This window comes from Pteropus vampyrus, unplaced genomic scaffold, assembly GCF_000151845.1.
Source record: "Pteropus vampyrus isolate Shadow unplaced genomic scaffold, Pvam_2.0 Scaffold561, whole genome shotgun sequence".
Taxonomy (NCBI): domain Eukaryota; kingdom Metazoa; phylum Chordata; class Mammalia; order Chiroptera; family Pteropodidae; genus Pteropus; species Pteropus vampyrus.
Window position 1 is genome coordinate 217,257 of NW_011889342.1, and position 24,653 is coordinate 241,909.

Genomic DNA, 24,653 nt, shown 5'->3' on the forward strand with positions numbered 1-24,653 from the left:
GTGCTCTCAAGAGCCAGCTTTTGCCAGGCTTCCCATCCTGCTCAGAAGCAGTGACTTCAAGGGAGTAAAGGTAGTCAGCTGCCCTGCAATGCTGAGGGGTAGCCAAGGAGAGCTGGTCTCAAAGGTCACCCCTTAGCCACAGAATCTGCTGAGAGGCATCCAGTCTCCTTACAGCCAAAGAGCCCTGCCTTGCCTCCCTGGGACCAGGGGTTTGGTCTGGGCCTTGTGTGTCTGAGCTCACCCTCATAGCTGCAGGGAGGCAGCAGCCAGCTAACCTTCCCCGTGGCTCAGAGTAGCAGGGGCTTTGCCAGTCTCTAGAAGCCTTTGCCATGGCTATTGATACCAGGCCCCTGCCAGGAACGCTTACTCAAAGGCACTGCTTCTGAGAATGAGGACATAGCTTCCCAAAAGTACCAAGGAATGTTTTTCTGCTCTTCGCCCGCAGTCCTGGTGCTGATTCTCAGCGTGTTTCCTGCTCCTTTAGCCTGGGCCTTCGTGCATCCGAAGGGTCTTTGTGCCTGAGTGGGAACTTGCAGCCAGGACTCCCCTCCAGAAGTTCTGCCAGAGCTTCCGGGCAGGTGGACAGATTTGGCTGGGGTTCACGCTTTTCTGTCTCTTAGGCAGATAGTTAAAGTTAACGTTGTGTGTCCATGAAGATATGTGCCCACCACATGTGGCAGTGTCCCTACAAGGTCAGCCTGCATGTGTCTCACTGCCTAACCACCTGTCCCTTTTATGATTGGTAGGGTCAGCAAAACCTGGCGTCTCTACGGTACCAAACACAACGCAAGCATCGACTCCTCCACAGACCCAGACCCCTCAACAGAACCCTCCGCCCGTGCAGACCACACCTCACCCCTTCCCTGCCGTTACCCCAGATCTCATTGTCCAAACCTCTGTCATGACAGTGGTACCTCCCCAGCCACTGCAGACTCCCCCACCGGTGCCCCCTCAGCCACCACCCCCACCTACACCAGCCCCCCAGCCCGTGCAGAGCCACCCGCCCATTATCGCGGCCACCCCACAACCTGTGAAGGTGAGTGTCTCGTGCATGCGTGTCCCGTGTGCGTGTGATCAAGCCTGACCACTAGGTGTCTCCTGCCACCTCACCTACCCCCCTCCCTCCCCACACACACACAGACTCACTCTCCATAGCAGTGAGACTTGAGACTTACAAGAGACAGTTGCCATCTATGCCAGTGCTTCATGCAGAGCCTATTCCGGCTCCCAGGGCACCTGTGGTGGTTTTGGGGGAATCTTGCTGTTTTTAAGTCCCAATAACCCAGAAGCTGTTGCCCTGCTGCTGACCCAGAGACACTCAAAGAGTTACTCTTCCTGGGGGTTGCTGGCCCTTCCCGTTTCTGATTCAGACTGTGCATCTGGGTGAAGGCTGGCTAAGTAGTCTCTGAAACGTGCCTCCCGTAGTGGCCAAGTGGCAGGCTTGGCTCTGGGAGGCCCCTGGCCATTAAACAGGAAGCTGCTTCAGGAAGTTTTATTGACCTCCAGTGAGCAGATCCTGCAGTCAGTGGTACACATTCTCCTGCCCCTGATAGGGGCATGTCCTACCTGCAGAGCAGAGTAGTGGGACATGGTTATCCCTTTCCCTGGGAGGATTGGGACCCTAGGAAGGACCTGGCCTCAGGAGTGACTCTGAGGGCCCACTATGCCAGCTGCACCCTTGACAATGTTGTCACACATGTGCTCTTAACAGACAAAGAAGGGTGTTAAGAGGAAAGCAGACACCACCACCCCCACCACCATCGACCCCATTCACGAGCCACCCTCACTGCCCCCGGAGCCCAAGACCACCAAGCTGGGCCCCCGGCGGGAGAGCAGCCGTCCCGTGAAGCCCCCAAAGAAGGATGTGCCCGACTCGCAGCAGCACCCAATGCCAGACAAGAGCAGCAAGGTCTCGGAGCAGCTCAAGTGCTGCAGCGGCATTCTTAAGGAGATGTTCGCTAAGAAGCACGCTGCCTACGCCTGGCCCTTCTACAAGCCCGTTGATGTAGAGGCCCTGGGCCTACACGACTACTGTGACATCATCAAGCACCCCATGGACATGAGCACAATAAAGGTGGGCAGATCCCCTTGGGTCCAGGAGAGGCTTTGGGAACTGTGCTGCAGCAGCTCTCTAGACTCTTCACCAGCAGAGTTTGGTGCCCTGATTGGAACTGGGGGACATGTTTCTAGACAAAGTGGCAGTTTTGATCACAGACAGCAGTGTTGCCCCCACATCTGAGGACAGGCCCTCCTTGGTTTTGGGACTCAGTGTCCACAGTCACCTTGGACATGATAGATGCTCCAGGAAAGTATGGGGGTTGGTGACTTTGCCAGTCTCTCTGTGTCATGGGGAGGGCCTTGATGGCTTCTCTGGTAGGAGGCACACAGTTGCTATCATTTTCACTGTTGTATTCTGAAGCTTTTTGGTTTTGATTATTTTAAACTTTTTTTGCATTTTTCTCTTGGGTGTGGAGTAAGTCTGCCCAAACATGGGACGAGTTCCTTTTGATATGTCCTCGTCCCATGTCACCAAGGCAGGTGTACACCCAGTTAGAACTGGACCCAGACCTCCCTTTCCAGTTTTGGCTTAAGCTCTGCCTCTGGATTCTGTGTCCACTTGCCCCTTAGTCAGACACAGTGACCCCGTGGGTGAGTTTGCATCCTAACAGGGCAGTTCCGGCCCTGAGACTTGCTGTTGAGTATCTCTTTGTCTGTCTGATGCCGATAACTAGGGTGACGCTCTCTCTCTATGTCTGGGTTAAACCCTTGAGAACACCGGCTTGCTCCTGCAGGCAGCCCTCCTAGCTGCTGCCTCCCATCGGCAACGGCAGACACAGCCTGTCTTGTCTTTTCAGTCTAAACTGGAGGCCCGTGAGTACCGCGATGCTCAGGAATTTGGTGCCGATGTCCGGTTGATGTTCTCCAACTGCTACAAGTACAATCCTCCCGACCACGAGGTGGTAGCCATGGCCCGCAAGCTCCAGGTAAGGCTCTGGGAAGCTCTGGGCATGGTGGCCTGTGGCAGAGCAGGCTTGGCTCCTGGGTGGGCCAAGCCTCTGGGCTTTTGCAGGTTTTATCTCTGTCACTGGCTTTGGTGTAATGCCATGTGCTTTGGAAGAGTGGACTCAGTCATGATAGCTCATTCATTTCACATTGGGATGGTTGGTTTCATTATGTTTAAAGAAGCGGGGTTGGGTTTGGTTTTAGTTTTAGACATTTTGTTTTGGGGTGTCCCATTAAAACCCCCCACCCCACACACACAACTGCATTCGGTTGCTCTTGGCCAGGAACGTTGTGCTGTTCGTGGCTCAATCTCTTCTCTGAAACAAACCTGTCTCAGGTCGACAGGGGACCTTCTTGCCAGGTAGACATTTTGTCACAGTTGTGAGCAAAAGTAACTGCTTAACTATGGGTATTTCTTCACAAGAGTGCTGAAGCCTTGGTTTGCCTTCCAGCTGCAGGGCAGCTCTTTCTAGGTGTTCTGTGTAGCCATTATGCCCTAATGAGTGGGATCTGTGGCCCCTTCAAGTGGATCTGGGCGGCACACACGGTAGAGGGCACACGGGGACGGGGGGCGGGGTCGGCAAGTTCTAGCATAAACGTGTGAGTTAAGTCCACATTCTTATTTTTTAAAAAGGAAAATATGTATACCCAAATATCAACAGTTAATATAGTTGGCTAGAAAGATCAGGGGTGAAAAATTATGGAGAATAAAGCCAATATTTAGTACTGTTATAATTGTCCCTTTTTTTTTTTTTTTAATCTTTGAAATTATACATATAACACAAAAACTCCCTGCCGTCACAAGGTGCAGGCACTCTGGCTGGTTTAGTCTACACATGATAGCTGGGGTGGGACTTCCTCATACCTGGCTTTCCCAGCCATGTGTGAAGTGCTTCCAGGGCAGAAACTTCCAAAAAGCCTTTGGCATCTTGTGGATCCATGCCAGTCAGAGCTCACCTGAGCCCTGCTGCCTGCCTGTCTCCTCTGTTAGTGCCCCATGTTGTCCCACACTCCCCAACGTAGTATCTCCTACCTCCTCACTGGAGCCAAGGCATGGTTACCTCTGTTTTTACACATAGCCCCTGTCCTTATCAGGGGCTGCCTTGGGGTTCGAAGGATGTGTCCTGAGCTCTCGGGGTTAAAAAAAAAAGCCTTACTGGTGTGGACCTGCCTGTTATTTAAATGAACACTCAGACTTGAAGGTTTTTAATTTCTGCTTGTTTTAGTTTTATTTTCTGTAAGTTTTTTGGGGGGTGGGGGCAGCTCCCTTCATTTGGTGCAATCTGTTGGGCTCTCTTTACAGAACTACTGGTTCACTACTTAAGCATTTCTCATCCTCCAAGGAGCTCAGACTTTATCATTTCACTGTAATTCTTGTAGGTGACCACCAGGTGGCAGTGGTGCCCTCAGTGCTGCACCTTAGAATGACCTTCACCCCCTCACAGCCTTCCTTCCTGGAGGTCTGAGGGATAACTTTTGTCCAGATTGATACCCACACCCTTTATTTGCTGTCATGCAAACAACCAAAATAAATTCTCTGCCAGCCCCAGAGATTGCTATTTTGAACAACTTTATTTAAGAAAGCATCCCTTAATATAGTCTAGCTTATTTTTGTGTCTGTTTTTGAGGGGCTTTTTTGTTGGTTTTTTGGTTTTTTTGTTTTTTTTTCATTTTTCTCCTTCCGGGAGTGGTGCAAGCATGCCTAAACATGGGGTTTATCCATAGCAAGGCCACTGATAAGCTTGCTACACAGCAGCCTCTTCCTAAACATTGACTCCCAAGTACCAGGCTGGACTGGACGAGGTCCTTGCCCTCAAGGAGGGGGTAGTGCCCAGGTGGGCCTCTCAGCATGGGACTGCCTCCACCCCCAGCCAGCTTTGCCTGCTGCAAGATGGGTCACCGTGTTGCTGAAAGTAACATGCCAGGAGGGTGGGGGGGGCATCTGTTCAGTGGCAGAGTTGATAAGGTGAGCTTCTCGTCTGGAAGACAGTTGCCATGTTTGTGGCATTTCAGGCTTTGTTTTTCTCTCTAAGCTCTTGGATCATCGTGGTTTAGATGGCTGGATTCCCTAGAGGGGAGAGAGAGGAACAAAGCCCCAGCCCTTGTTTGCCTTTGTAAGAGGTATTGGGACCTACAGTTTCTTAGTTAGGCTGTGCCCAAGGGCTGAGCTTTACCCAGGAAGTTTGATATAGGAAAGGATTCACTTTGTTTTCCTCTTCCAGCCTCTAAACTCTGGACGTTTGAAAACCCACATCCTACTGCCTGGCAGCTGTGGTCATAAATTTCTGGGCTCAGGGTTTCCCCAGGAGTCCGTGGGTAGCTTGAGACCAGAGCTGTGGTGGTGCTGCCCTTTATCTTCTGCTCTGTTGTGAAGTGAGGAGTAATTTAAGAAGTTTACCTGTGTGGATTACCAGCTTTATTTCAAGAAAAAGTGCAGATTCAAGGTGGTATGCAGTTGTTTTTACAGTAAGGAAAAATTTAAACGGAAGAGTGTATTGGGATCTTGAATTAGATCTCAGAGACAGGAAGCTATTGAGGGGTAAGTGTGTGTGTGTGAGTATCTTCCACTCGGGCTGCCACCCCCAGTACCTGGTACCTAGTGGGCCTCTTACTGCCTGTGTTTCTTGGCCTCTCCACCCTGAGTGTGGCCAAACCCCACAGCAGTATCCAGCCTTGGCTGAGAATGGCCCAACGAGGCCACACTTTCTTCCAAAAGAATCACAATGTGGCCCAGATTCTCGAGGTGAGGTACAGATGACGGCATGTCAGGCCTGGAAACTAGGTCTTTCTTAAGACACATAGTAAGCAAGTGCCACCCCTCATTTCCTCAGCATCCCCACAGGGAAGAAACAAGGGTAGTGCTGCCTGGCAGCTGGGAGGGGAAGCTAGGCCAATGGACAGGTGGCACAAGACAGCTCTCACTTGGTAAAGGGTCACCTCCCAGCAGCACTGAGTTCTGGGCCCTGCCTGCCACCCTTGTCCCTTCATGGGGTCCTGACACCCTTACTCCTTCTTAGGCACACTTCTCTAACCTGCTCCCTGCTTCTTGGGAACAGGCTTGGCTCCTCTTGATGATTTTGTGGGTCACTTGAGGACCTGAGCATGCTCATATCTAGGGCACAATGGACAGGAAGGGTCTTACTTCCCTTCCAAGGCCTCTGCTCTGGTGTGAAGCACTCATCCCTGGCATCCTGGGCAGTGATGGTCTCTGGTTGCTCCTCCCAACTTCTTCATTGCCTTTAAACGTGCTCCAGGGTTTCTATCTGAATAACTTAGAAAAGTGTTTCCCTTTTGGTACTTAACCAAACCACTGAAACAGCAGAGTCCAGGCAGGCACCTTGCTAGGAGGAGGAGCTATCTCAGGAAGCTGAACTGAGTGGTCTGGAGTAGAGGGGACAATTGCATAGGATGCCTGCCCTGCTGCCCAGGGAGAGGGGAAACTGGAAGCTGTGTTTCCAGAGACATCAGGAAGGCTTCTAGGGCCAGCTCTGTTGAATGTGCTCCAGTTTAAGACAGCAGCCTTGACGCTTGACTCTGTGCCCTGCTGGACGTCCTGGGCTGGGCTGCTCTCTGAAGGTTCTGTGATGTGCCATGTTGACTGACTTATTTAAGGCTTAAAGCAAGTTCCCAGATCCTGCTGGGAATCCAGCCATGTTCTCCGCTGCTGTCCTTTGTCCTGAGTCATCACTGGATTTCTGAGGATGAAGCCCTTGGGGTAGGGAGGGTCTTGCCAGCTGGTTGGTGAGGCAGCACATAGCTGGACCCCTGAGTGTTCAGGCAGAGCTGCAGCCCCATCCCCCAGAGCTCCATGACCCCAGAGTCCCATCAGGTTCCTGAATCTTAGAGTTGGAAGTCTAGGAGTCTCCTAGAGTAGGATACTGAGTTCAGTAGCCCTGTGGCCTCTGATTAGGTCGCTTATACCTCACAAGGCTAGCACCCCACATCCATTGTCTTGTACCTTCTCAGCCTTGTCTGGTATGCCCTGGAGGCATCTCAGCCAGTAGCATGGCTGTGCTCAGTTACATACCTCAGAGGTGATCTGAGGAGTGGGGAGGCAGGCATAGACATGTGCCCACTGTGCAGCGGTGGCTCAGCCTCCTTACTAGCTGCAGGCTCTGTGCTGGGCACAGTTTCACTGCACGACCTTTGCACATGCTCTGTCCTGTGCTTGGAATGCTTTGTAAAACTGCAGACCCCGCCTACTCCCTGTGAGAATGTGAACTGGAAGTGGGCAGAGCCTCCTGTTTTGTTCCTGATGCCTGGCCTCAGACATCTTCTTTGGGCGGCTGTCGTCTATCTTACCTAGACTGTGCCTCCCAGAGAGTGGGTGCCAGGCCACGTTAAGAGTAACTATTTCCTTAATGTGAAAATTGAAAGAGAATTGGCAGAATTGCTATCGGGGGGCCCTGGATGGCCTTTCACCCTCGTGGCAGGGAAAAGGTCACTGTTGGCCCAGTCCTCTTTGACCTTCCTGTTTGCTTCCTATTTAGTCAGCCCCAGCAGCCAGTGAGGCTATGGAGATGCTGGGCCATGGCCCAGCCACCCTCTGCCCACATGCCTCGACACCCAGCAACCCTGACAGGCACAACTTTCCCTCCTCACCCAGGATGTGTTCGAGATGCGCTTTGCCAAGATGCCGGATGAGCCCGAGGAGCCTGTGGTGGCTGTATCTTCCCCTGCAGTGCCACCCCCCACCAAGGCTGTGGTCCCGCCCTCATCCAGTGACAGCAGTAGCGATAGCTCCTCGGACAGTGACAGCTCAACTGATGACTCTGAGGAGGAGCGAGCCCAGCGACTGGCCGAGCTCCAGGAGCAGGTGAGGGCATGAGCAGCCCTATCCACAATCGCCCCAGAATCCATGGACTAAGCAGTCTCAGAGGTCTCCATGAGATGGCTGTGGCTCCGAGTCCCAGTAGGAACAGAATTCCCAGTGGTGCCCTTCTGCTAAGTCACAGGCATGTTGGATGTACACATACACACAGTATATGGAGATGGGGAGAAATGGCTCTTCTCTGGGCAGAGGTGAGGCTTCTGGATCCTTCCAGTATCTGGAAGGAGGCCAAACCAGGATGTCCTCTCCTGGGCTGCATGGTTTCTCTGCTCTCTACAAGTCAGTCATCAAGCCCTTTGTGCAAGTGTGTCTGCACACCTGCCCAGCCTCTTACGGCCCAGTATAGCCATGGGGTTCAGCATCTGTTTGCTTAGGCAATTCTTGGCCACCCTTGGAGTCCAGGACCTGAGTGGGCACGGACACTTTGGAAATCTGGTGGGATAGTAGGTCACGGAGCTGAAGGCTAGCTTCTTTCCTTGTCCTTGGGTCCTGATGCCTGGGGGTTCACGCCGAGACCAGGGTGTCATGCATGTGTCCTGCCTGTGTGATCCACAGCTCAAAGCCGTGCATGAGCAGCTTGCAGCCCTCTCGCAACCCCAGCAGAACAAACCAAAGAAAAAGGAGAAAGACAAGAAGGAGAAGAAAAAAGAAAAGCACAAAAAGAAAGAGGAAGTGGAGGAGAATAAGAAAAGCAAAGCCAAGGAACTTCCTCCCAAAAAAACCAAGAAAAACAATAGCAGCAACAGCAACACAAGGTCTGTGCCCTCAAATGCCCTGTGGGAACCCCACCTACCCCAGTTGTAGAGTGGCCGCCTCTGCTCTTCTCCCTAGAATTGAGCTTTTGGTGCTCACTGGGTTTGTCAGGTGGGATGGGGGTTTGGGCGGCAGATGGCAAGAATCACATGCACATGGCAAGGACAGGCCACAGCAGCCCATTTCCTCTGAAGACCAGCCAGGTAGGAATGTGGAAGCCCCCAAGTCCCCAATGAAGGAGCAGATACCCAGCTTCCCAGGGGACCAATTCCTGATAGCATCTGCACTTTCCTTCGTAGCAAGAAGGAGCCAGCGCCCATGAAGAGCAAGCCCCCTCCAGCGTATGAGTCAGAAGAGGAGGACAAGTGTAAGCCCATGTCATACGAGGAGAAGCGCCAGCTCAGCCTGGACATCAACAAGCTCCCAGGCGAGAAGCTGGGCCGTGTGGTGCACATCATCCAGTCTCGGGAGCCCTCACTCAAGAACTCCAACCCCGACGAGATCGAGATTGACTTCGAGACCCTGAAGCCGTCCACCCTGAGGGAACTGGAGCGCTATGTCACCTCCTGTTTGCGGAAGAAACGGAAACCTCAAGGTGCCCTTTGGCCCCCTGGGGTGGGGTGGGGGATTCCCAGCCAAGGGAGGGTGAGCCAAGTTTTTTCCTCCTGCCTTTCTGTCCCAGAGGCCCCTTTGAGCACCTCAAGTAATTCCGCCTCCCAGAATCAGCCCTTTCTGCAGGCTTTTTCTCCAACGATAGAATCTGTGTCCTTGCCATAGACTCCTCTGGAGGGTCATGACATCGACTTGACCCTGGGCTGTCAGTACCTTTCTTGATCTCTCTGACTGGTGGCCTTCTGGGACCCACCTGCACCTCGGTATCCTAAGCCTTGCTCTGAGCAGCAGCTGCTTTCATCCTCAGATGCTGCCAATGCGTCTTCCCCCAAAAGCCATCTCCCCTGCCCCTTGAGGGGCAAAGCCAGGAAGAAAGACCTTAGGGTGGCTCGTCGCCTGCGTGCCGTCCTCCTCTAACTCAGCATGGCTCCCTCTCTGAGTCTTCCAGGCAGCTCTTTCATGTTACAAGTACCTTGTTTTGGCTCAGCTTTTGTCTTAGGACCAGTAGGACTTAGGATCCGCATCAGAGCATTGCACACAGCCTTCATCCCAGCCTAGATGAACTCCAGAGGGTCCTCGGGCCCCTCCCCAGGGCTCTTTCCTTGTCTTGATTTGTCTCTGGCTGTCATGTCCCTTTGGGTCTTCACTTACTGCCAGAAAAGTCTCTTGAGAGAGCCCTAGCCCAACAGTTCTCATCTTGAGGAATTCCCTCCTGCCTCTCTCTAAATCCTGATGAACCTTGCAGAGGGGAATCTGAGAGATTAAGGATGGGGGACCTTGAAATTCCAGCATAAGTCAAGTTTTTGGTTAGTAGGCAGTAGGCTAGCATCTTACCGCTGTGAAATGTAGGGCTTGTCAAGGGTCTTGGTCGATCACAGCCAGCAGTCAGGAAGCACTCTGGCTCATGGGGCACAGACTCCCCCCTGACCCTTCTTCCGGGCAGTGGGATTGGCCTAGGCTAAGAGCAGCCCCTAACTCAGGCCCTGCCTGACACAGTCCCTGTTGCTTTATTGCAGCTGAAAAAGTGGATGTGGTTGCCGGCTCCTCCAAGATGAAGGGCTTCTCATCCTCGGAGTCAGAGAGCACCAGTGAGTCCAGCTCTTCTGACAGCGAAGACTCCGAAACAGGTTAGGGTCCTACTCAGCGTCTTGTCAAACTCCTGCCTGTTCCCTGCATCATTTCGTCCTGTGTCCTGGCTGCAGAGACCAGCTGTGGTCATAGGAACTATCTGGCCATCCTGTTAACCCTCTAACTGGGGTAGTGAGTAGCCTGGCACCTTGTTTTCTCCCCTCATTACACCCCCATGGCCTGGATTGGTGGGGTGGATGAGTGACTGTGGGTGTTGCACTGCAAGGCCCTGTAGGGAGCAGAGGGGGTGAGCAGATTGGGTATTGTGGCCCAGATGGTGGCATTGATCTTAGTGTGACCCTGCCGAGCCTCATGGTCTTTCATGCATTACAGTCAATGGAGTACGGCTGTCCCAGGTAATGTGCTTCGGCAGGTTTGGAGCAGCCTACTACTGTTGGCCCTGCTGTCACTGGGCTCAAGGCACTGCCATCTCCTCAGAGTGTGTTCACTGCTGTATTGGCTGCTCCTAACTCTGCGCATACTTGGACATACGTGTCCCTGCGCCTCTAACTGTTCTGTTCTTTATGCTCCATGGGCCTGCATGAGCTTTGGCCGGGGAGGTGGGGCAGGTGGAGATGCTGGAAGCTACACAGTAGCTGTGTGCTTTCCTGATGATTCTCAGGGGAGCAGCTGCTCAGACTGACACATAGAGGCTAGGGAGAAAGCTTGGCAACCAGAGTGTGCAATGTGGTGGAGCCGTCTGTCTGTGTCCATAGGGTAGCCCCTGGACAAGTTTAGTTTTATCAGCTAAGCAGACAATCTGCAGATCACCTGATAGCAGCTCTGGAGCCTCAGCCCGTCCCTCCAGGCAGATGGCAGTTTGTGTGTCCACAGTGAGAAACGGGTGTTTGGGCAATAAAGCCTCCTGTCCCATCTCCAGTATTTTATTCTAACTTAAACTACAAGCTTAATCAATTCATGTAAATAATGTGACCTCATAGTACCAAGGAGGTTTGAGGATCACTTGTAGCAACTGGAAAGAGCTATGTAGCTCCAAGGCGTCCACACACACAGGTCCTCGTGTGGACTCAGCCTGCCTCTGTCTGGGGAAGCAGAGACCTCTGGGCCTTGTCACTGCTCCTCTTCCCTTTTACAGAAAGTATAGTTGCAGGCTCACCTTGGGACGGGGCATCTCCAGGACTCCAAATGCTGGATCACCTCATTTTTAGTGGGCCCAAATGAGATGAAATTTATTAGGCCATATTCTGTATATATTGAGCTGCTGTAAGCAGAGACTGCTATGGGCAGTTAGCTAGCCATCTCTGTTGCCATCCTTTACCCTTTTATCATTCTGTCACCCCCCATTGCTGTTTTATCCATCAGCCAGCAGGGGTTGCTGTACCCCATGTCTGCCAGAGAAGGGCTGCCCCACCAGGCTGCTGCTCTCGGCAGGGTAAATGACCATGTTCTTGGGCCCAATTAGTATTCCTGGTGGTTGCTGACCTCTCACTTTGAGTGCCAGCCACACCTTGGGTTTGCCTTCTCTCTCGGGTTCCTAGCAGGTTGCTCCTTCTAGGAGTTTCTCAGTCTTTCTCCTAAGGTTCTGAGCAGTCAAAAGAAAACTTTAAAAGCTGAAACTGGCAGGAGACCTGGTCATTGAAACACAGCTTGGCAGAGGAGAAACTGCTTTGGCCAATATGGCACCTTAAGGGAACTGTAACGGTGTAACGGTAGCGTTCGTTCCTGGCCCCCAGGATCCTCTTCAGGGTGCATTTGCTTTCAGCAGGAACTATCCTGGGCTCCCGAATGCCTGCACCCACCTGCTGCTGCCTCTGTGGGGCAGCCGTGACGGCATTTCCAGCAGCTCTCTGCTGCTGCCAAGATGTTTTTATTTTTTCACATTTTCTTCTTTTAAAGAAAGTGGAAAGATTGTGCAACAAGTAATCTGAGAGTCCTGGGAACAGCTGCCTTGGCGGGAAGGAGGACGAGGTTTACAGTCTTGGAGCTACAGGCACCCAGGCTCCAGCAGTCCAGAGGCCTCCAGCTTGTCCCTCTTCCCAGGCGCACCCTCCCCACCTTGGGTTTTTGAGGCTCCCTTTTGTCTTTGTGGTCCTGGCTTTTACTTTCCCATCATTGTGCACTGGAGAGCTCTGTCGTGGGCCAGCTGGGGCTTCTGCTCTCTGGGTTTGCACCTTGCGGCTCAGATGTTCCAGGTCCCAGGGTGGGAGCCTGTGCTCCTGCAGTACTGAATGCGGCCATCACCACCCTGTCCCGCACAGGCGACTGCACTCGCTTTCTGGGTAGCTCTTCCAGCAGCTGCTCACACTGGGTCCATGGAGCCAGGCAGCCCTGATTTCTGCAACTAGTTATAAGCAGTTCCGCCTTGAGGGGGGGTGGGGCAGAAGGGGCATTGGAGGTATTTTCCTTGGTCTTTTGGGGCTTAAATTGTTTTGTTCTCCTCGTTCTTATGTTTTCATTTGGATTAGAGCTGAAATTCCTGAAAGGGCCTATTTTTGTCACTTGTATTAAGTAAGGGTTAGTTCAGCCAGCACAATCCTGAGACATGAGTCACCAAAAGAAACTGAACAGAGGCACTAAATTGGGGTTGGGGGTGTTAAGTGGGCCCATCTGGCTGCTGTCCCCAGACAAAGATGCCAAAGACAGCTGGGACACGGGGCCGGTCCTCAGGGCTACGCTGCAGTTCAAGGAGGCAGTGTGCTCACAGAATTGGGTGGGGCACTACTTTGCCCACGAGGTCCCAAGCCACCACGTTTCTCCCACTGCTCAGCAGTACACACCACTATTAGCTAGTTCCTCTATATCCTCCAAACCCAGCTTTACTTGGGTTGTGGTATTTTGTTGAGATTCATTCTTGATAAAGTCTGAATCTGTTCGAGGGTTCAGTGTTGGGAGGAGGGAGCAGGTACAAGTGCCACCCTCCCATTGCCCTTAAGGCGTCTATAGATGTTAGCCGGGCAGGCTGCAGGTCAGTTCCCTGGTTCTCCCTTTCCACTGCTGTTCCTGGTGGGCTATAGGCAGAGCTGTGGCCTCCCTATCACCAGCACTGGGATCACATCTGGCTGGCTTGTGAGGCCAGGGACGTCCTAGGACTCTTCGTCCAACTTTTCTCCTATCACAGTGCCAATGTCTGGTTCTTTCTGGGTGGAGGTAGACACAGCTCATGTCCCTCTCAGGAAAAACCCCTGTCCCCAGCTACCTGGGCTGGGACTGGGGTTCGGGGAGGTGTGGAGCGGTTCTCTTGGACTTGGCCTGGTATTCTAGTTGTAGTTACAGCAGAAGCACACTCTAGCTATTTTAGTCTCCTCATTTCCTTTTCCCAGGATTGGAACATGTGGGTGTTTTTTAATAGCTCTGGGGGGAAAAGGAATGCTTGATGTTTTGGAAAGATTTGAGCTGGAAAGTGCAGACAGAGGCCATGGGGCATTCTTTCCAGACAACCAACTTCAGCTCCCGACCCTTGAGGTCTCTCAGAGACTTGGTCCTGGTAAATTTTGGGGGCCTGCTGCTGCTCGCTCTAAGGATGTGCTGCTTGCTTTCAAGGGAAGGCAAGAGGCCCCTAGTGAGGGGTGGGTAGGCAGAGACTTGGAGGAGCAGGCTATAGCCAGTCTGCCCACTTCAGCAGGTTGACCCTTCACCCACCCACACACACAGGGTTCAGAGCTGGTGGGATTCTGGGGCTCTCTGGGTGGGGCCAGCCTTGTGGAATGTGCCTTGAGTGAGAGGCCGACTGGTGGGCGGGTTTTTCCCATGCGTGCATTGGGGGACCACGGGAGTGCAGTGTTGGTGCATCCATGACTCCAGCAGTAACATCTGCTCTGCAATATGTGGATGGGAATGACCCCACACCTCTCCCGAATCAAGGGGTGCCGAATTGGATGCCCCAGAAAAAGAAAGGATGACTTTTCTCTTTATCCTGTTTTTATTTTATTTTTTCCTCCTAAACAGTGTCTGTAACTGGTTTCTCTTTTTATGATTTGTTTTTTGTTTCTTGGGGTTTGTAGGAATGCAAAGGTGAAGTGTTAGCTGGGTCCTACACCCAGGAGCCTCTGTCTTGGGGGTTTTCTTCCTCCCATCCAAGCCCTGAGGGAGGGCTCCCACATCAGCTCCTTGCAATGGACAAGGTGCAGCAAAGCAGACCCAGAAGGATAAGCTCAGAATCATTGGGGCCTAATGGCGTGGCATTCCAAGCTGGCCTACAGGATGTTGGCAAGTAGGACAGGCAGGGACCTTTCACATTCAAAAGCTGGTAAAGGAGATGCCATTGTGCACTCTGGGCACACATGGAAGCAGTTCTGTTTAGAAGCATAAACAGGCTTGGGGTGGTTTTAGAGATATCTGTAGTCTTTCTAAGGGGATGATGGGTCTGCCCCTGCTCACAGCTAGCCAGGCTGGGACAGGGCCTCTAGGCTCCGGCGCCGTTCTCTGGTGCCCTGTCAGTGAGCAGGGCACAGGAGGCTGGCTCGGTCTGCAGTTCTTCTATTCTTGTTACTTGAATGGTACATTCCACACCATTTCTCTCACACTGGTTTCTCTCTCCCTCTATGTAGGTCCTGCCTAATCATTGGACACGGACTCTTAATAAAACGGTCTTCAGTTCCAGATTCCTTCCCAGCAAGCTCTAGCTTAAGTCCATTTTCTTCCGTGAAAGGGACAGGACTCCATCAAGTTATGGAATTCTCAGAGCCCTGGGCCTGTCCCCAGGGTGCATTAGTCATGTCCATCAGAGCAGCACACGCCTAGTCCCGCCTCTGGGAAGGCTGCCTGCCTGGCCGGCCGCCCGGGCCTCCTGTGTACAGACTGCCTGGCTGTCCTGCCCAGCCTCCCTGGTCGTCTGGGCTCCTCTGGGTGGGTGGCATCTCCCAGAGGGTGATGACAATCCTCCTGCACACACATACGTGTGGTGCTGCTCCGTGTGCAAGTCCCCATCACAAGTATATTTTCTCTCTTTCGATCCCTCCATCTTTTTCTGGGACTCTGGATCCTAACCACTTCCCTCCTGGACCTGGCAGTGACGTTAGCCCAGGGGAGATCTCATTCAGCCTAAGGAAGAACACTCTAACATCTAGAGCTTTCCCAAGTGAGGAACAGGGGCTGTCCCTCAGGATTCCTTCTCTGGTGGCCCATGTGGCTCAATCAGCCAGAGGCCATCACCAGCCACAGCTGACTCATAGCCCCCTGGAGTCAGTTCTTCCATTTTTTTCCCCATTGTTGCCTATTGGGCATTTTTCCAGCTTCTTTGGTCTCTTCTAAAGTCACATAGGGAAAAGACCTCCTGGGCTGCCTTTTGTCCCTCCCAGGTGATTAGAAGCAGGCTGCAGTGGGCAGGAGCTGTTGGACAGGCCGCTGGTGAGGGCATTCAGGGAGAGGAGCTGTGTAGCCAGCTGACTGGCCACTGGAGCCCATCATCTGTGCCTCCAGAGGGGTTGAGATCTGGGGTAGCAGGCAAGAAAGGGCTCTCAAAAACTGGCCAGTGATGAAGGTGTCAGAGTCCTGGACCAGCTCCCTTCACATCTCTGAGGGGTGTGGTCAGTGGGAGCACCCTCCTAGCCTTCAGTTCTCTGGAACCATGGCAGCTTCCGGGGATGGGGCAGGCCAGGATGGCTGCATCATCCAAGCCCCGTAAGACACTGAATAGGCTTTTCGCTCTGAAAATATCACCCCTTTTTTGGTCATGAATCCAGCATCTCAGCAGAAAACTGCCTTTCAGGGAGTTTTTTTGGGGAGGAGGTTGAGCATTTGTTTTGTTTTTTACCTGTAATTTGTGCGTACTTCAAGGCCTGTCCGTCTGCTGGTATCTCGAAGCCAGCCTTCTGGAACTGGAAGCGGACCTGAGGAGGTGCATTTTACCATCAGCAGGCCTAAGCATCTGTAACTGCCCCAGATTGACCTTGGCCTTGGGTTCTAGTTCCTGCCCTTCTAGAGCCTCTAGGGTCCTGTAGTGATGCTTAGAGTCCCAGGCTGCTCCCTAGTCCTCTTGGCCGGTCGGCTTCCAGTCAAGTTCCATTTGCCAAACAGACTATTTTGAGCTGCCCTTTGGCCTATGCATGATGTATTCCCAGTGCAGCTCTGCCTGGCCAAGGCCAGGGGGCTTCATGCCTGGAGATTCCCACAGGACAGTTGGGAAGCCGCTGGCATTGTCTTTCTGGGAAGATTCTGCCGTCTTGGAACAAATGGCAGCCTGGATTCCCACAATGTCGGCTGTGTGCCGCTCCACCCCTTCCCACACGCTTGCACCTGGTCTGTAGCCACAGGCCTGCTCTCCTGCGGGGTCTTTGTACTCTCGTTGTCCAGGGATCCCGTCCTTCTTTCTCGTGGGGCTTCCATCTGGCAGAAAATTTGATCTTTAGACTCGAGCTTTCACCAGTGCCCGGTACCCCAGGAACAGAGCAGAGAGCAGTGCCCACTTCTTATCAAAACCTCCTGTGCACGGCCAGTGGAAGGTGCCAGGCCTCAACACACCAGCAGGCTGTGGGGCGCAAGCAATTGCTGTCAGGTGGGCGGCCCGGGCGTCCACTGGTACAAGGCTTCCCAGTTAGTTCAATTGAGGGGCTCTGTGCCTCTTCCCTGCCCTTACCCTCCATCTGTCTCCCTCCCTTGAGGTGGGGGGTGGGGAAGAATCAGTGTTTTAATCAGATTTTACAAAAACGTTTTCATTCTTTGTACAATTACCATCCTCTGTAAAGATGACATTTGTGTTGAGTTCAAGATTTTCATGGAATAAAGATCACACAGTACTTGAGGCCATCTTCATGTAACCCTTTCTAGAGAGTTTTGTGTGGGGGTGTCTTGGGGTTGGTGTGTCGTGAAGCCGTGTACTTCCTTTTTTTGTCTTCCTACCACTCCAACACGAGGCTCGGGCCACGTGAGCCAGACGCGATATCTCAAACAGGCTCCAGCACCCTTGATTCCCACCGCCAGCTCCTTTGGTCCTGTGGTCCTGGAGGTGTCCTGTGTGCCTCCCAGCTTCTCTCTCACTCTAGGCCTACCCTGCCCGTTATTGCCTCGGAGCCCTAGGGTCTCCTGGTCACCTCTCGAAGGCAGCCAAGATTTGTTCCCTGGACTTCCCCCCCCACCCCCCAAGGGCCCAGAGATAGTGACAGCTCAAAGCCATCGTCCCTCTTGTAAGATGGGAAAAACAGTACTTCCCCAAGACCATGAATGAGATGGCAGGCCATCCTGGAGCTACCCAGCCCCCTCTCCACATGAAACGTGTCTTCTCCTGGTCAGAATTTACCCATTGGCCCCCTTCTTCCCCCAGTTCCTCCTCCTGACCCCCCAGCATATAAGCAGCTACCCCCAGCCTCCCTCAAGCTCCAGTTTCTGTTAACAGAGTCAGTGGTAGGAGAGGAAGCTGGTTTATGAGGAATATGCCTGCCTCTTCCACTTTCTTGGCTCAGTGGCCTCTCAGTGCCAAGCTTTCCCCCAGCGTGTACAGGATCCCTTTGGTTCTGAGGCCTCTAGCCTCTCCAATCCAGTGCTTCCCCCAGCTCCAACCCTACAGCTATCAGATGCCCAGTGACCATGATCCTGCAGCCCGTCCTGCCACAACAATTCCCTTTTGTATGTCTTACCCACAAGAGTGTTCCTCTCCCCAGATTTCCTGCTGTGGCCTAGAGTCCTGAGCCCTGTATCCTGCAATCTCTTGTGTCCCAGTATGGGGCTGGGCCTACAGTTCCCATGTCCCAGGTGTCCCCAGTTGCTGCCATTTGAGAATGTGTCTCTAGCTGCTGAGGTTTGTGTCGCTGTCTTGTCTCTTGCATGGAGTGGTGAGCTCTTGCAGGGCACGAGGTCCTTTCTCATTCCTTTTGGTGGCACTTGGCAACCTGAGGCCATGTGCCTCACAGAAGCTTAGCATGACCCTCCATGAAGCAGCTACAAGTGGAGGTAGCCCCGCTTTTGGCAAAGCCTATGTCTTCTGACCCCAGCAGCAAGAGCCCAGCACCCTGGCGAGGAGCTCAGGGGATACCAGGCAAAGATGACAGGAGTCCAAAAGGCACCGTGGGTCCCAGCTCTCACCTGGTGATTGGCAACTTCATCATTTCCTAGCCCATGAGCACCAGCCAGGCCTCTCTCCCTCTTGCATTTGCACACCAGTGGGGTTTGGTGAGGGGTATCCAGCTGGCAAGTTGCCTAGCATAAACTTCTGGAATGGGGATATGGGGTGGGAGAGTACTGGCTGTTGTATACTTCTCAGCCATGTCCACACAGCGGTGACAACAAACTGTCAACCTCTGAGGAACTAGGGCACACACTGCTTTCTCCCTGCAGCACATATCCACTGTGTCCCAACATGGAGTTTCTCTGAGGCCAGTCTCCTAAGAGGAAGGGAACATTGAGCACTTCCCGTTTGTTCCTGGTAGTCCAGGGGAGGCTGGCCGGCCTGCCTTTTTTCTTTGCTCCTGTGAAGTGCTCACACTTTGGCCTTCCCACATATCAGCAAACCTCCTCCCCTGTCATGGCTCTGGCCAAGCCTTGGCCCACACCAGCGCCACTGTCTGTTTCACCCCAACTCGCACATCTGCTCCCCCTGGGGGGTTGGAAAGGAGCATACCTCCCGGTGTTGGAGGCAACTGCGTGGCTACTTTACAGCTATGTGACCCAGGGCAGGTCCCTTAACTTTTCTGAGCCTTGCTTTGCTCATCTGTCAAATGGATGTGATCATTTTGAACACCACAGTGGTTCCAAGACAAAGCAGGTTGGGCTGCAGACACTCGGGTCACTTTAATGGCCTCTGACCAGCAAGTAGGGGTGATGTTGGGCAAGGAGGTCTCCATAGCTCAGCCCCCAATGCCCCAAGTGTCATCCTTTAATGGAGCTGGAGGTCAAGAGCTGGGCAAGGAAGCTTTTCAGGCACGGTCCTTGCTAAGAAAAGCGGCAGGCGAATGGGTAGGTGACACCCCACACAGTCTCTCACTGTCACCAGCCCTTCTGAATTTACCCTGTTTTCTCCTGGCTCTGCATCCAAGGCAGCTCAGTCTTCTCCAGGCCTCACTACCTTTTCTTTTCTCTGCAGAGATGGCTCCGAAGTCAAAAAAGAAGGGGCACCCTGGGAGGGAGCCGAAGAAGGTATGTGGTTTCAGGGGTGTCCTCCCTCAGGAGAATGGTGGCTACCTGCCTTTGTGGGCTCAGGGAAAACCTTGGGACTGGCCCAAGGGGTTCTCCCTTCCTGACATCAGTCTGTGTGTCTGTCTTATCTGTCTGTAGCACCATCACCACCACCACCAGCAGCTGCAGCAGGCCCCGGGTCCCGGGCCCCAGCAGCCCCCGCCACCTCCCCAGCAGCCCCCGCCACCCCCACCTCCCCAGCAGCAGCAGCCGCCGCCCCCACCACCGCCGCCCTCTATGCCGCAACAGGCTACTCCCACGATGAAGTCCTCGCCCCCACCCTTCATCGCTGCCCAGGTACCCGTCCTGGAGCCCCAGCTCCCAGGCAGCGTCTTCGACCCCATTGGCCACTTCACACAACCTATCCTGCACCTGACGCAGCCTGAGCTGCCCCCTCACCTGCCCCAGCCGCCTGAGCACAGCACTCCGCCTCATCTCAACCAGCACTCGGTGGTCTCTCCTCCAGGTGAGCTGCGGCTATGGCTGCCCAGGTGCGGGTAGTCCCTTCCCAGCCTGGTCTCAGCATTCTTGAGACTGGGCGCTTGGAGCTAACTTTGTAACCCCTCTTAACCTAAGTTGACTAAGGGGATGTCAACTTTCCAGGGCCATTGTGGAAATTACATAAGATACCTCAGGATAGGTTTCACAAAGAGTGAGTGCTTTGATGCAGAAGATACTGATTCAGTTCTGCTGGGCCAGACATTGTGATATGAAAAATGATGTGACTCCTTTGCAGTTCCCAGTAAGGTGTCAGGGGACACACACTCATCCCAGAGAGGAAGGTCGCATAGGCGAATTTAGGGCAGGCCTGCTCCGAGGCCTGAAGGGCAAGTGTGATGGAGAAGCTGGAGGGAGGAAAGTGGGGTGCAGAGCACAGGACGGGTTGACCCTAGTGGGGCCTGACCCTGTACACGTCCCTGGTTTGTGTCCTTCCTCTGGAGCTAACCAGAAAGTTGAGGGTAAGGAGAGAGGGCTGGTTAGAGGGAGACGGGTAGGAGGTCAGGATGGAGTAGAAAGGCCAGGCTGGGGCCCGCTGGAGCCTCACTGCCTCACTGCTGCACTGTTGTGTCCTTCCAGCTTTGCACAACGCTCTGCCCCAACAGCCATCTCGGCCCAGCAACCGAGCTGCCGCCCTGCCCCCCAAGCCTGCCCGGCCCCCAGCCGTGTCACCCGCCCTGGCCCAGCCTCCCCTGCTCCCACAGACCCCCATGGCCCAGCCGCCCCAAGTGCTGCTGCAAGAGGATGAAGAGCCACCCGCCCCTCACCTCACCTCCATGCAGATGCACCTTTACCTGCAGCAGCTGCAAAAGGTGCAGCCCCCTACACCTCTACTCCCTTCCGTGAAGGTGCAGTCCCAACCTCCGCCTCCTCTGCCGCCCCCACCACCCCCCCAGCCGCAGCCACCACCCCAGCCACAGCACCAGCCGCCGCCCCGGCCCGTGCACATGCAGCCCATGCAGTTCCCCACCCACATCCAGCAGCCCCCACCGCCTCCAGGCCCGCAGCCACCCCCCCCCCCCCCCCCCAAGCCTCAGCAAGTCATCCAGCATCACCCTTCACCCCGGCACCACAAGTCAGACCCCTACTCAACTGGTAAGTGGGCTTCTCTCCCCCCTGGGGCTCAGGGAAGGTTGGTGCTGGGCCCAGGGCTTTGTCCTCAGGCAGCCAGACAGTTTAGCTCATGCTTCAGGCTGAGGTTGGAAAGAGGAGGCTGAAAGCATTTAGATGTTTCTTGCAGTGTGTTTATTAGGTATCTTGCTTGCAAGCTGAATGTCTGAGAGTAAGGCACCTGTTGGCCCTACTCTTGGAACTCAGGGTCAAAAGTGTTATAGTGCATCATGATCCCTTCTAGGTGGGGAATCTGGGAGCTTTGAGAGGTACCCAGTCTATCTGGGGGTCAGAGTAGGCTTCCTGAAGGTGATGACCAGAGGATGAGCAGGAGCTAGTTTAACAAACAGTGAGGGGTGAGGTCCAGGCAGGGGCAGGCCTGGGCAGCGAGAGCTGTTTGAGAACCTGCAGGAATTGGTACCCTTCTTTCAGTACCGTGAGGCTTACTTGGTAGAGCCAAGACTGTGTCAGGGAGAATTGGGCTGAAGCTCAAAGGCAGTATAGTACCTTCTTCACCCAGGAGCCATTCCCATCTCCTGCTACCTGGTCCAGGGAGCCCTTTTTTCCTTAACAGCATTGGTCAGGCCATGCCTTCTTTCCTTTCCTGGGCATTTGTTATCAGACATCCTGGCTGGCCCCAGTAGGGGAACATGGCAGTCAGTGCCTCCTGGTGTGAAGTGTGAAGGTCAAGGATGAGGTCCCTAGACTTGGTAGTGTAGACAGCAGCCTGACTTGGAGATGCAGCAGTGCTGCCCACAAATTGAACAAGGTTTTGACTTATACTGTGACTGCTCCTAAACCTAGCAAAAGCTGCAAGGTGCCAAGTGGATTGCTGAAACCCTAGGCCAAGAACAGCTGACTGTCCACTCTGGGAAAGACTGGTGCTGGTTTTAGCACCTGCACACCTGTACCTGTTCCCACCCTTGAACAAGGCCACATTTCTTGTGGAGGGCAGTGATAAGCAGGTGGTGAGATACTGTCAGAAAAGCCGGCACTAGGGGCTGGGCAGGTCACCTCTGGCCCCCTGGGTCAACCTCTCCTTGAGCTTCCTCTGCCAGGGATGGTCACAGGGAATGGTGTGGGTTAGAGCCCAGCTAGGGGCTTTGAGTCAAAGGCCAAGTTGTTGGAGTCCCAATTGCTCAGATGGCATCCCTAGGTGCTGGGCCAACTTTCAGCCTTTTTCTCTGAGCCACTGGGCCTCCCTTCTAGGTGCTGGTGGAGGAAGCCACCAATAGGCAGGCAGTTTCTACAAATCATAGGTTTGAGAGCCTACCATAGCCCTCGTCAGCCTCATCAGGCTCTCCCGAAGAAGTCACCCCAGGCAGAAGCCTGTCAGAATCGTATGCCTGTGGCTGGCTAGCAGGCCTGGAACAAGGTCACTCAGCACCCAGGCCAGCAGAACTAGCCACATGGGGCTGTGTCCAAGGCATGGGGACCCACTAAAATGGGCACTGCTGTCCAGGGCATGTGTGGAGGGCCCAACGGAGTCTGTGCTGGCAGATGGCAGCTGGAAGTAGGCCTGGAGGAGGTCAGTGGAAGGGCCGGCACACACAGCCTGATTAGGTGATTCAACGCGAGGCATGAGGCAGGACCCAGGAGCACAGGCTCTGCAGAGAGGGGGCTTTCTTTTGTGTACAGTGTGGCTTGTCCCATGGTAGAACTAACCAAGACGTGTCAGGGATTCAAACGAGGGTGTCCCCTTGCTGAGGTGGATGAGAGAGAGTCGAGGGCAGGACTCGGTGGCTCCTCCAGCTACCTGGTCCTGAGGGTTGGCCCACTGTGACATAGGGCTGTTTCCTCACCAACGAAGCTGAGGTGTCAGGCTCTAGTGCTTGGCCAGGCCTTTCCTAGGGGCCAGTAGTAGGGCTTTCCAGGCTTCCCTGTATCGCGAGCTTGGACCCTGTGGTTGCCCGAGTCCCTCCAGCCATTGGCTGGATAAAGGTGGGTGTGCTCGCCCACTCTTTGCAAAAACCACAAACCCAGGACCTGTTCTTCCAGCTCTGCTGTAGTACAGGCCAGTTCCATGCTAGCCTTAGGCCCCAAGCAGCTGTCCAGACAGGCAGGCAGGCTGAGCCACATGGGGACAGCCAGAAACCAGGCTGCCTACTCTGTGGGGTTTTTGATGTGCCTTGTATTTAACCCAGGCCATGCCGTAGAACCATCTGGAGGGCTTTTCAAAAGTTCTCAGGCTCAGACTCCACCTGGGATCAAATGTATCATGGTCTGCACTTCTCAAATCTTCTGATCATCAAACAGCAGGACTAAGTGCGTGGCTCCACAAAGCCCTCTACTTGCTGAGCTCGGGGCCTGACTGAGCCAGGCCTAGGGCCGGTGGCCTCCATATCAGTTCCACTGACAAACTCCTTGTCCCCTCTCCTAGGTCACCTCCGTGAAGCCCCCTCCCCGCTTATGATACATTCCCCCCAGATGCAACAGTTCCAGAGCCTGACCCACCAATCACCGCCCCAGCAAAGTGTCCAGCCGAAGAAGCAGGTAAAGAGCAGGGCTGGGCCTCGGCCCCCAGGGCCAGGCACGGGCCAGGGCCAAGGCCGCCCGCCCACCTCACCGGCCGCCGTGCCTGTGCCGTCCCAGGAGCTGCGCGCGGCCTCCGTGGTCCAGTCCCAGCCCCAGCCCCTGGTGGTGGTGAAGGAGGAGAAGATCCACTCGCCCATCATCCGCAGTGAGCCCTTCAGCCCCTCGCTGCGGCCAGAGCCCCCAAAGCACCCGGAGAGCATCAAGGCCCCCGTCCACCTGCCCCAGCGTGAGTGCCCCCTCCACCCCCAGCCAGGGTTGGATGTGAGCTCTCTATGGGCTGGCCAGCCAACTGTGCTCGCCCAGTTCAGGAGCCCAGACCCACGGGCTCTTTGTATTTCAGGACCTGAGATGAAGCCTGTGGACGTCGGGAGGCCTGTGATCCGGCCCCCTGAGCAGAATGCACCCCCGCCAGGGGTCCCCGACAAGGATAAACAGAAACAAGAGCCGAAGACACCAGTGGCACCCAAAAAGGTAGGGACCATGGGCCCACAAGTGTACCTCGCCCCAAGAGGCATTCACATAGTAGCAGGGCCTCTCACCCACCCAGTGGTCTCTCTGCCTTGCAGGACCTCAAAATCAAAAACATGGGCTCCTGGGCTAGCCTGGTGCAGAAGCACCCCACCACCCCATCCTCCACAGCCAAGTCATCGAGCGACAGTTTCGAACAGTTCCGCCGTGCTGCCCGGGAGAAGGAGGAACGTGAGAAGGCCCTGAAGGCACAGGCCGAGCATGCAGAGAAGGAGAAGGAGCGGCTGCGGCAGGAGCGCATGAGGTGGGCGGGGGCTCTGCGGGCAGGGGCTCCTGGGGCGCCCTGGACCCTAGGCTGACCTGGAGCCCTGCTCTGCTCAGGAGTCGAGAAGACGAGGACGCGCTGGAACAGGCGCGGCGAGCCCATGAGGAGGCGCGCCGGCGCCAGGAGCAGCAGCAGCAGCAGCGGCAGGAGCAACAGCAGCAACAGCAGCAACAGGCAGCTGCCGTGGCTGCTGCCGCCGCTCCCCAGGCCCAGAGCTCCCAGCCCCAGTCCGTGCTGGACCAGCAGCGGGAACTGGCCCGAAAGCGGGAGCAGGAGCGAAGGCGCCGGGAAGCGGTGAGTCAGGGTCCTTAGTGGGGACCCCTA

General features: G+C 54.5%; 1 protein-coding gene across 5 annotated transcripts in view; it reads left to right on the forward strand.

Moving 5' to 3' along the window:
- BRD4 (bromodomain containing 4) overlaps window positions 1–24,653 on the forward strand; it is a 76,442-nt gene that overhangs the window by 49,962 nt on the left and 1,827 nt on the right. For 4 of the 5 annotated variants that reach the window (XM_011384105.1, XM_011384106.2, XM_011384109.2 and 1 more), the window contains 14 exons: window positions 747–1,036; window positions 1,712–2,074; window positions 2,856–2,984; window positions 7,610–7,819; window positions 8,390–8,589; window positions 8,887–9,182; window positions 10,216–10,326; window positions 19,302–19,354; window positions 19,493–19,859; window positions 20,471–20,986; window positions 23,382–23,762; window positions 23,877–24,007; window positions 24,103–24,308; window positions 24,386–24,623. In XM_011384105.1, coding sequence (XP_011382407.1) covers window positions 747–1,036; window positions 1,712–2,074; window positions 2,856–2,984; window positions 7,610–7,819; window positions 8,390–8,589; window positions 8,887–9,182; window positions 10,216–10,326; window positions 19,302–19,354; window positions 19,493–19,859; window positions 20,471–20,986; window positions 23,382–23,762; window positions 23,877–24,007; window positions 24,103–24,308; window positions 24,386–24,623 — 3,491 coding nt within the window. The remainder of the gene's footprint in view (window positions 1–746; window positions 1,037–1,711; window positions 2,075–2,855; window positions 2,985–7,609; window positions 7,820–8,389; window positions 8,590–8,886; window positions 9,183–10,215; window positions 10,327–19,301; window positions 19,355–19,492; window positions 19,860–20,470; window positions 20,987–23,381; window positions 23,763–23,876; window positions 24,008–24,102; window positions 24,309–24,385; window positions 24,624–24,653) is intronic. The other variant, XM_023525424.1, reaches the window with a different exon arrangement.